Genomic DNA, 12,751 nt, shown 5'->3' with positions numbered 1-12,751 from the left:
TTCCCTATGTGTTCTCATTATTACCTTTTGGGGCTATTATAATCCTGGGAGTTCTGCTGTTTTTCTTGGTCTTCTTGGGTATTGGCTGTGATTTTTCTTTATTAGTACTGGAACTTGACTCTGACTGCAGGAGTGTCCCAAGTGACAAAAGAGGCACAGGAAGGTGCAATATTTTCCATCCTGAAGATAGAGTACATAATGTCCTCAGCTCCTCACTCTTCTTAACAAAATTATACATCCAAAGTCCCCTGTCATGTGACTGCAGAGATTCTAACAACAATCCTAGTGTTGTTAGGCTAGCCATGGGACTTGATTTGGGCCAACTGAATGTGGTTAGAAGTAATTGAGTACTGGTTCTAAATCAAGACATAAAATACACAGGTTTCTTCTTGTATTATTGCACTTCTACCACCAGTTAAGAAGTCTGAAAGCAATAAATATAAAATTAGCTATAGATAAGTACCTCAAGTATATATAATATGCCTTTGGAGGCTCAATATTGTCTCAACTTACCATTGTCAAGAGGTGCATCCTCAGGCAGATCCACATCAAGCATAAGATCATCATCCTCAAGGTCACATGATTCAAGATTATTAAGAATATCCTGTGAACGAAAGCAGTAAAAAACACTGTAACTTAGTTCAAAGGATGTGTATCACTATTATTTTTGAAAATATCATCATATGATAATCTGAATTTACCAATGTTTACATGGCAAAAACAAAATAGATTTTTAAAAAATTTAAAGTCGTCACATGCAGCGGTATATGCCTGTAATCCCAACAACTTGAGAGGCTGAGGCAGGAGAATCATAAGTTTAAGACCAACCTCAACAACTGAGCAAGTTCCTGTCTCAAAAATAAAATAAAAAATAGACACTTCTCAGAAGATGATATACAATCACTCAACAAATGTATGAAAAAATGTTCATCATCGCTAGCAATTAGAGAAATGCAAATCAAAACTATTCTCAGATTTCATCTCACTCCAGTCAGAATGGCAGCTATTATGAAAACAAACAACAATAAGTGTTGGCAAGGATGTGGAGAGAAAAGGTACACTCATATAGTGCTGTGGGACTGCAAATTGGTGCAGCCAATATGGAAAGCAGTATGGAGATTTCTTGAAAAATTGGGAATGGAACCACCATTTGACCCAGCTAACCCTCTCCTCAGACTATACCCAAAGGACTTAAAAACTGCATACTATAGGGACACAGCCACATCAATGTTTATAGCAGCACAATTCACAATAGCTAAACTGTGGAACCAACCTAGATGCTCTTCAATAGATGAATGGATTAAAAAAATGTGGCATATATACAAAATGGAAAATTACTCAGCAATAAAAGAGAATAAAACCATGGCATTTGCAGGTAAATGGATGGAGTTAGAAAAGATAATGCTAAGTGAAGTTAGCCAATCCCAAAAAACAAAATGCCAAATGTTTTCTCTGATATAAGGAGGCTGATTCATAATGGGGTAAGGAAAGGGAGCATGGGAGGAATAGACGAACTCTAGATAGGGCAGGGGGTGGGGGGAGAAGGGAGGGGGCATGGGGTTAGAAATGATGGTGGAATGTGATGGACATTATTATCCAAAGTACATGTATGAAGACACGAATTGGTGTGAATATACTTTGTATACAACCAGAGATATGAAAAGTTGTGCTCTATATGTGTAATAAGAATTATAATGCATTCTGTTATCACATATAAATAAAAAAAGTTAATTAAATTTTTTTTAAAAAAAAGAAAAAAAGAGAGATGGGGATGTAGTTCATTGGTAGAGTACCCCAAGGTTCAATCCCCAGTATTACTCAGTAAATATATGAATGAAAAAAAATGAATGAATGAATGCATGAATGAGTGAATGAATGAATAAATAAATAAATTTTTAAAGGTTTTAAAAGCCCAAATTCAATGATGCTACAATTTGGATTTTGAATGGCCCCCAAAATCCCATGTGTTAAAGGCTTGGTTCCCAGGGGATGCTGTTTAAGAGGTGGTGGAACCTTTAAAAGGCTGAGCCTAGTAGGAGATCCTAGGTTCCTAAGGTTATGCCTTTTGAAGATGATAGTAGGACCCTGACCCCTTCTTCTTTCTCTCTCTACTTTCCTGAATATGAGATGGGCAGTTTTGCTCTGGCATGCATTTGCACCACAATGTGCTATCTTGTTACAAGCCTGACCTAAAAGGCCAAACAATCATGGACTGGAAACTACAAAACTGTAAACCAAAATAAGCCTTTTCGCTTTATAAGTTGATTATCACAGGTATTTTGTTACAATAAGAGAAAGCTGAAAAACACAAGCTGGTTTATTTCATTAAACAATTTGTAACATCATTCCCTAGTCTTCCTCCTTCCTATGATTCTTCCCAATGGATTTTAATTTTCATTATACAAAACTTAACAGTGCTACTCATGTGCCAGATATTGTTCTAAGCACTTTATAAATATTAATTCCTTTATGTAATCTTCAAAATAACCCAATGAACTGGTGATTAATGTGATCCCTATATTATCTGTGATCAAACTAATACACAGGAGCTTTAAACACCTAGCCAAAATAGGACTGGTACACAGAAGTCTAACTCCTGTGTCCATACTTTTAACAAGTTCCCTAATTACATGAATGATAGAATTAGCAAAGAATCTCCCCCATTCACATTTATATTTGGTATGGGAGGTTGGTTTTATTATTTCTAACGATTAGAGACTTATGAAAAATAATGCAATAAGCCATTAATGAGATTAATATCCTCATTTCCTTTTTTATACCAAACCCACCTTTTGCTGACTACCATCAGCACCCACTGCCTCACTAGTTTAATTCAATCTGTTGTTTTCTATGATAAGATCAGACTACACAAAAAATGGTATAAGCAGAAGCAGTCCTACAGGGTTCTATTTGAAACTTTACTAGCAACTCTATTGAGACAAATAGTTTTGTTTCAATGTCTCTTGTATGAAAGCCAAAAGAACTGAATAAACATCCTTAAAGGAAAACATTTCTTCAACTGAAGACACTAGATATTAATTGAAAAAAAATTTAAGCATATAAATCAGCATATACAAACTTATTCATTTATGAAAACATGGCATGATATCCATTCAAAAAATTGGAAGGAACCAAAATATACATTAACTCTATTTTAAAATTATAAGGTTTTCTTCTTTTTTTTTGTTAGAGTACTTGTGGTTTTGTTTTTTAAATTTCTGCAACAAGCATTATGACATGTGTAATTTTATACACACATAAAATTAAAAAATCCTCTATATACATTTGACTGTTTGTGAATGTATGTTTGAGTATATGTGGAAAAAGATGGTATTGGGTGTTTCAGGCCAGAACTGACAACTAAGGCCAGGACAAAGAATCAAAAGCAATAAACTCTGTCTCAGAGTAGGGATGGCTAAGTCACATAGCCAGCAAAAGCAGCACTCTGACCACTGCAAAAAAAGGTGTCTAATTTTCAAATCTAACAAAACTCTACAATTTGTTTTGGTACATGGGTTTCTGTACTGTTCACTTTATAACTTTTTGTTTTTAAAAAATAACCTTAAAGAATAGGAATGAGCTTGTTTTAATGAATGTAAAAGTGAAAAAATAATTATGATACAACTTTGAGAAGTTAACAAGAAAACCTAGCAGAAAAGGAAGCAAAACTCAGAATTTTAGGGAGGGAAAAACATCAGTATCAAGTGCTTATCAATAAATCATTATATATGGAAGATGTTCTAAAAAATGAAAACAGTAGAGAAGAAGGAGATTTACATACACACAATATGACTACATCTTTAATGACTAAAGGTACATTTAAATATCTGGAAAGTAATAAACCAAAGATTGGTATTATCTTCCCTTATGTCAGATAATGTGTTTACACTCTTCTGTAATACAATCAAAGTGATTTTAATATTTATTTTTTAGTTTTCGGTGGACACAACATCTTTGTTTGTATGTGGTGCTGAGGATCGAACCCGGGCCGCATGCACGCCAGTCGAGCGCACTACCACTTGAGCCACATCCCCAGCCCCCTCAAAGTGATTTTATTAGTTTTATTCAATAGTAAAAATTCATGTTGGGGGCTGGGGTTGTGGCTTAGTGGTGTAGTACTTGCCTAGCATGAATGAGGCACTGGGTTTGATCCTCACCACCACATAAAAATGAAATAAAGATATTGTGTCCACTACAACTAAAAAATAAAAATAAATAAAATTTTAAAAAATTCATGTTGGATAGTTTTCCTCCCTTGACAACAGCAGGAAAATTCAACTCATGCAACCCCATTGTGCAAGTGGGAACCCTCAACCTGGTCCACCCCTATCCACAATAAAAACCAGAGCCACCCATGCCCCTCCCTTCACACAAGCCATTCTAGATCAACTTGGGTGCTTGCCCTGTTCTTCCTAGAAACTGAGAAAAATAAATCTCTTCAGATACTCTCTTGACACCATGATTCAACACTAGTCTAGATATCAAATCAATGTTAGAAAGAGTTGGGATTGATTCTGCTCATCAAACACAAAAAAATCCTCTCGAAATTTTGACAAATAAAACACCAATATATAAAAAACAATATTCTGGGATATTGGATATACCCAGGTAAACAAGACTGAAGACTTTTAAAGTAGTGACAAATTGAGATTTATATTAATATAAATATAAATATAAATTTGAGATTTATATTTATATTAAAGAAATATCATTCTAGCTGCAGTACAGAGAATGAATTTAAGTTGGACAGAAAAAAATAGTTTTGTGGCCATTCTAGAATCCATGTGACATGATGATTTAATCAGTGCTGATGAGAATAAAAAATAAGAATCTGTTCTGAAACATACTAAGGAGTTAGACTCTATAGGACAAGAGTTACTGAGAAGTAATCAAGAGTCATTGACAATTTCTTAGTTCCTGGCTTGAGAAACAGATACATGATGCATGTTAACTGAAATAAAGCTGAAAAAAGGAAGTCGAAATTAAATAAAGTTGAAAAAATGAAATAAAACAAATAAATATATAATGGGAACTAAAAAATAATAAAAAAGAAGGTCAGATCTGGTAGAAAAATGTTAACATACAGTTTTGGAACCCAATTATCAGCTGACAGCATGACAATGAAAACTGAAGTGTATATTCTCTGGCTTCTAGAGGCTCCCATCAGCCTCAATGGAATTAATTAACTGAGCATTTACTAGCAGAATTACCATAGAATTCCCTTGGTCTGAGAATGTTTTTCTATTCAAATATAGTAAACTATGAGATGGTTCATCAGTGCTTCAGACATTTCTCCTACACTGTACTTTGCAGAAAGCCTATATGTTTTGGCAAATGAATGACACCACCACTAGTTTAATTATACCATAAAAGCAACTTTTAGATACACTTTATTAATTTTAATTAATTATAGATCTGTGTAAATACTAAGACAATTCAGATTACAGAACAGTTTCTTCACTCAAAAAGTCCCCCATAATAGTCAGTTATAGATACACCCTCTTCTATAACTTCTATGAAACACTAATTAAAGAATGTCATATAAGGAACTGGGGCTATGGCTCAGCAGTAGAGCACTTGCCTCGCACGTATGAGACAATGGGTTCTATCCTCAGCACCACAAAAAATAAATGAACAAAATAAAGGTATTGTGTCCACCTATAACTAAAAAAAAAAAAAAAGATAAAAAGAATGTCATATAAACAGAATCTTACAGTGTGCAACCTTATGCATAGCTTCTTTCACTCAGTATAATGACTTTAAGATGCATCTAAATTGTTTAAAATATCAACAATTGGTTTCTTTCTAAGTAGTATTCTACTGCATAGGATACATCAGTCTTTGTATCCATTTACTCACTTAAGGACACTTTGATTCTTTCTCCATTTTTAGCTATTGTAAATCAAACTATTAGCTGTGCAACTAGCATACACTTCTAATCGCAGCCATTTGGGAGGTTGAGGCAAGAGGATTGCAAGTTCAAAGTTAGCCTCAGCAACTCAGCAAGACCATGTCTCAAAGTAAAATACAAAATTAAATTAAAAAAGGATGAATGAATGAACAAATGAATAAATAAATCTACTAAAAATATTTATGTACAAGTTTTTGTGTAAATCTAAGTTCTCTTTTCTCTAGGATAAATACTACTGGATAATATAATGAGTGTGTATTTACATCTTAAGAAACTTCCAGGCCATTTCTCAGAGTTGCTGTAACATTTTGCATGCCAGTCAGCAAATAATGAGATATCCAGTTGCTCAACATCCTCACCAAAACTTAATATTTAATCTTTACTTTAGTTATTCTAATAATTGTTCAGATGTGTCTCAGTGTGGTCTGAATTTGCTAATGATGTTTGAGCATATTTTGACACACTTATTTCTCATCCTTACATCTTTTTAGTGAACTATCTATTCAAACCTGTAGATACATTTTTATTTGTATTGTCTGTTTATATAGTGTTTACTTTTAAGAACCTTTTAAAATTCTGAATAAGTCTTTTGGTAGGTATGTGATTCCCAAATATTTCCTCCCAGTTTGTAGTTTTTTTTTTAAATTTTCCTTGACGGTGTCTTTGGTAAAGCAAATGTTATTAATTTGATGACATCCAATTACCTTTTTAATAACTATGCTTTTTGGTATAATATCTAATAACTTTCCATCTAACCTCCAGGTTATAAAGATTTTTTATGTTTTCTCCTAAGTACTCTAGTTTTATACTTCACAATTACATCTCAGATTCGTTTGGAGATAATCTTTATATAACATGTAAAACTCTAGTCAAGATTCTTTCTTTACTGTTTGTTTTAACATGTCAATAGTTCCAACATCACTTGTTGAAATCTTTCTCCACTGAATTGCTTTTGCAACTCAGGCAAAGATGAGCCAGCTGTATTTGTATGATTCCCTTTCTTTTCTAGAGTCTCTAATATGTTCCAATGATTTGCCTGACCATCCCTTTGCCTATACTGCATGTTTTCATTTGCTATAGCTTTAAAATGAAGTAGGGTAATTCCTTCAACTTTGTTCCATTTTTTACAAAATGTTTATTCTAATTTGTCTTTTATATTTAGAATTTGTCTATAAACACAAAATTAAAAATGCTGCTGGGATTTTGATGAGTAATGAATTAAATATATAAATTACATTAGGTTGGAATGATAGCATCACTACATGTTCCAATCCACAAACACCGCATGACTCCATTTAGTTCTCCTTTAATTACTACCAGCAGCTCCTTATAGTCTTCGATATATCCTACATATGTTAAGATTTATACCTAAGTAATTCTGAAGATATTATAAACAATATTATTTTATGAATCCAGTTTCTAACTAGTTATATAGAGAGAAATAAAAATTTTGTGTATTCACTTTGTATCTTGTGAAACTGCTCAACTCACTTATTAGTTATGGGAATATTCTTGTAGGTTCCACAGGATTTATTATGTAGATCATATTGTATCTGAAAATAAATATGCCTTTTATTTCTTTCTCTTGACTTACTGAATTGTTTTACAGGCATGTGTTACATAAGACATTTTGGTTCACACAGAGCCTATATGCAAATTGTGGTCCCATAAGATAGTATTTGCCTGGTAACATTGTAGCCATTCTTATTTGTATAAACACACTCTATGTATGATGTCTACTCAAAAATAACAACAAAATCACCTAACAATGCACTTCTAAGGACATGTCCCCCTGATTAAGAAATACAAACTATGTTAAAAGTAGAGTGAATATGTTTGCTTTGTTCCCAAATTTAGGAGGAAAAAGCACTTACATTTCCACATCAAGTACAATAACAATTGTAGGGGTTTTGGAGACATTCTTTAACAAGGTTGAGAAAGTTCTCTTCCACTGATAGTTTGGGTTAAGCCAAGACCAGATGTTATTTTGCCAATTATCTGTTGATAGAATGTGTTTTTTTCTACTGCTAATTGTTAGACCAGGACGAAAGAAAAGACCACTGACTCCAATTAAAATCAAATTGAAGCAAGCTTATTATTTCGACCGGCCGGGCTGCCTTGCCCATCAAAATCGTGGGAGCCAAGGACAGCGGCGAGGCTTCTTTGTGACCCAGTTTTATAGCCCAAAAAGTTACACAAAGGGGGGTTACAGATAACAACACTCTGAGGAGCATAACACAAGTTTACATTTTTGCTGGCCCCAGCATCAGAATTTATGGAGATCTTAGAGACTCACAGAGGGTCGTTATCCGGCCAGGGAAGGCCAGAATTTATGAGGCGTCACTAAGGTTTAGGAAAGGGTTGTTATCTTGTCAGGGAAAACCGGACATGGGTGAGTTCAGGGCACAGGCAGGCATTCCAAGTAGGTTCAGAATTTGCAGTAATTTATAGTAAAGCCGAAATTATCTTTTCATGGTTTTGTGGCGAGATGCCCAATTTTAAGAAAAGATCAGGTTGGGTCTATCACTAATGTGGTGGGTTATACTAACTGATTTTTAAATACTGAGCCAGTTTTATATTCCCAGGAAAAATATATGTGAAAACAGTCTTTCTTATTCACTTTGTTTTTATATATTCTTGATTTCAATGTGCAAAGATTAGGTTTAATGTTTACATTAATGAGGAATATTGGTCATTACTCCTCCCACCCCCAATCACCCATATAATATCTTTCTCTCATTCAAGTATCAGGTAAATACTGGCTTTGTAAAGCAAGTTGAGAATATTTTTGCCTTTTCTATTTTCTGGGAAAGACTGTAGAATTGGCATTATTTTTTCATTAACTATTAAATACTGAAACCAGGTGAACAAGGAAAAAACTTTTTTCTGCAGTGCCATTTCTTTAATGGTTATATGGCTATTTATCTATTTTGTCCTTGGTAAAGTTTAATAGAATGGGTGTTTAAAGAATTGGTCTGTTCACATTAAGTCAAATGTACTTAGAGTTGCTCAAAATTCTCTTATTTTCAATATATGAGAGGTCTACAGAAATATCCTTCTCCTTCAATCTTGTAATCTGTGTTTCACTCTGCTTTCGTCAGTCTTGCTAAAGGTTTATTAATTTCACTGAACTTTTCAAATAAAAAGAATTATAACTTCTTATTGTTTTTATTAATTAAGACTAAAATACATATCCTTAAATTTTTATGCTGTTTTAAATTAAACTTTTGGGATACAAGCAAGTATACTAACATGCATAAAGAGAATTTCAGAAGGAGGGAAGAATGAGAAAGGGTTAGAAAGAATACTTAAAGAAATAATAGTTCAAAACTCCCCAACCTTGAAAAAAAGGGAATGAATGTACACATTGAAAAAGCTCCAAAAAAAAAATGATACTGATATAAAGACAGTGACGCCATGACATTATTCAAATTGCCAAAGTGAAAATACTGAAAGGGAGAAGCAATGTATTATGTGCAAGGGATCCACAGTAACAGCTAAGTTGTCATCAGAAAAGTCCAGAAGGCAGTGCAATGGCATTTTTTTTTTTTTAATTAGGGAAAGAAAGAAACTGTCAATCAATGACAAAAGAATGCAGTTACATCATCTTACACCATACACAAAAACATAAAATGAATGTAAAAACTAAAACACGAAACTCTTAGAAGAAAACATAAGGGTAAATCTTCATGACCTTAGGTTTGATAATTAATTCTCAGACATGAAATCAGGAGCATAAATAATCAAAGAAATAATAAAGTAGACTTTTTGAAAATTAAAAACTTTTGTGTACCTTCTTGACATTAAGAAAAATCCTACAGACGGCAGAAGATATTTGCAAATAATATCACTTGATAGTCTAATATCCACAAAATATAAAGAACTCTCACAACTCAACAACAAAACTATGAACAATCCAACTTAAAAACAGACGAAGTACTTGAACAAACATTTCTCTGAAGAAGATATACAAATGACCAAAAAGCACATGAAAATAATGCCTGACACTATTGTTAAATTAGCAAATAAAATTCAAGCCCACAACAAAATACCACTTAGCATCCAGTAAGATAACTAATTAAAAAGGTGAGGGGAACATTGTCCAGGATATGGGGAAATGTGAATGTTTATATATTGTAGAAATGTAAAGTGATTCAACTCTTGTGGAAAACATTTTGGCAACTCCTCAAAAAGTTGAACACAGAATTACAATATTTCTCAGCAGTCTTATTTCTAAATGCATACTCCTGCTCCAATTTAAAACAAGATAGTCAAACAAATGAATGTACATGCATGTTCCTAGCAACACTATTCACAATAACTAAAAGGTAGAAAAAACTCATATGCCCATAAAAAGTTTAGGTATGTGCATATAATAGGATATTATTCAGCTTTAGACAGAACTGTTGACACATGCTACAATCTGGATGAATTTCAAAAACCTTATTATAAACAAAATAAGCCAGATACAACAGATCACACATTGCATTATTCCATTTTTATAAAATATTCAAAATATGTAAATCCATAGGGGCAGAAAGCAGACTGGTGGTTTCCAAAAGCTTGGGGATGTGGGCAAGGGTAGTACTGGAGGAAGCAATTAATGAAGATGAGGAGGTTTACTTTGTAGTGATGAAAATGTTATGGACTAGATAGGGATTATGGTTATACAATATTGAGGATGTATAAATACCACTATAATGTTCACTTTTATATGGGTGATTTTTATGTTATATAAATTTCATCCAAGCATAATAACTTAAACTTGTGAAAATTAATTAGTACTTATATTATTATGAAGGTATTGTAATTCTGCAATTTTATAGAATGATAATTTCATCAACCTTAATATTCCAAACAGGAGTCTGTATTAACACCTCACCAACAGGTTTTGGTTTTACAATGCTGGGTTGGAGATTATTTCCCAATTAGCTATAGCATACCTTTCCATAGAACATTTTTAAGTAAAGGAAACCAACCACTTCATATGAAGCCTGTTTAAACACTTCAATTTTCATCCCAACTTTCATTTTAACCATCACCACATCACCTTCTACATTTTTGCCATTATTATTTTGGGTGGGGAAGGTACTAGAGATTGAACCCAGGGGTGCTTAACCATTGAGCTACATCCCATCCCTTTTTCGATTTTGAGACAGGGTCTCACTAAGTTGCTTAAGGCCTTCCTAAATTGCTGAGTCTGGCTTTGAGCTTGTGATCCTCCTGCCTCAGATTACCAATTATCTGGAATTATAGGCTTGCGCCACCATCCCTGGTTCTACTATCCTTTCAGACTACTAGTTTCCCTAGTTAAACCTTCACCAACAGGTTTGATACCAAAGTATATGGAGCTCCTCTGTCATGGAGTCTCAGAAATGGCTCATCTATATCCCATGACCATATTACCCACCCATGTACTTAAGCCTTAGAGTGGGAGAGGTAAAAGTCACAGACTCAGGTCCTTCTGTCTATCTTCATTTTAATTAATTTACTGATCACTGTTCCCAGGTGATTCCACATCAGATTCCACATCAGATTTCTCATTTTCATCTTTTCCTTCAAACTTTTACAATTCCTCCAAACAGAACTGACTTATTTATGCCCTCTCATGTTCAGGACCAGCAGAGATTCCCACTGGTTTATCCAATATTGCTGCATTAAGACCTTTGTTTCAACCCTATCAATGTCTGACACATCCATTCCTTTTCTTTAACATCACTCCCTGATGAATTCATTAGCTCTCCCATTTCTGTCTCCCCCAGCCCTTCCCCACCACTTGTTTTTCTTATCAATAACTCTAATTTATTTTTAGCATAATTATGACCCATAAGGAAAGCCGAGACAGAAAATCTGATAAGGTTTCTCAGATTGCTTGATTTTACAGCAGTATGATTACAGGAGGCACCATTAAAAAAATGAGCCCCCAAAATCACTATTTACCAAAACCTGGTCATTAAATTAATATAAACTAGCAGAATTCCCCATCCCAACCCCCAAAGACAGAATTCCCCCCACTCCAGAATTCCAAAGATGTAGAGGCTCCCACACAGGAACTGGGAGGGGAAGTATGTTAACTAAGTTCTTTATTACACAACAGAATACATTCTATAAGATATGTGGAAAACATTTTGGCAACTCCTCAAAAAGTTGAACACAGAATTACAATATGTCTCAGCAGTCAAGACACCACATTATTGGCAAAAAGAAAAATGCCCAGATCAATGAAAGAGAAAACAGAGCTCAGAAATAGACTCACATAAATACACTTAATACATAAATTTTGACAAAGGAACATAGATAATTCACTACAGAAAGGTTAGTCTTTTCAACAAATACACCTGGAACTCAGACAAAAATATGTGCAAAAAAGATACCCCCTCAAACACAAAACACAGTCATTACACAAAAATTAACTCTGTGTGTCACCAACCAAAATGTAAAATTCACTACTACAAAACTTCTTAAATAGGAGAAAAGCTATGTTACCTTTGTGAATAAGATAGGATAGGTAATGGGCCCCATTTAGGACTTTTTAAATGTAAAGGCCACTCCATGAAGTTAACCTGTAAAACATTCCAAACATTTCAGTCAATTCCTTTGTCCCAGGGAGGCAGGAAAAAGTGAGGAGACATGGAACTGAGTGAAGGCTATAGACTCATAGATACTGATGAATGCCTCTAGACTAGCATACTTGAGTGGCAATCCCTATCAGATCCCCTCTCACCCTGTAGGAACTGTCTCTTCTCACTTGTATAAATCCTACTCTCTCTAATTCAAAAACTGTTATAAAATCAAAGCTTACTTAAAAAAAACTCCTTACTAGGTTATCAAGAAATTATT

The 12,751-nt window shown here is 33.9% G+C and overlaps 1 protein-coding gene across 6 annotated transcripts in view; it reads right to left on the bottom strand.

Annotated features, from left to right (window-relative positions):
* The window catches only part of Ccser2 (coiled-coil serine rich protein 2), a 142,371-nt gene that overhangs the window by 75,671 nt on the left and 53,949 nt on the right, over window positions 1-12,751 (bottom strand). For all 6 annotated transcript variants that reach the window (XM_076834493.1, XM_076834500.1, XM_076834494.1 and 3 more), the window contains one exon: window positions 514-604. In XM_076834493.1, coding sequence (XP_076690608.1) covers window positions 514-604 — 91 coding nt within the window. The remainder of the gene's footprint in view (window positions 1-513; window positions 605-12,751) is intronic.

The sequence above is a fragment of the Callospermophilus lateralis genome, chromosome 15 (assembly GCF_048772815.1).
Source record: "Callospermophilus lateralis isolate mCalLat2 chromosome 15, mCalLat2.hap1, whole genome shotgun sequence".
Lineage (NCBI taxonomy): Eukaryota > Metazoa > Chordata > Mammalia > Rodentia > Sciuridae > Callospermophilus > Callospermophilus lateralis.
Note: the sequence above shows the minus strand (reverse complement) of the source record. Positions and strands in the feature narration are given on the sequence as shown.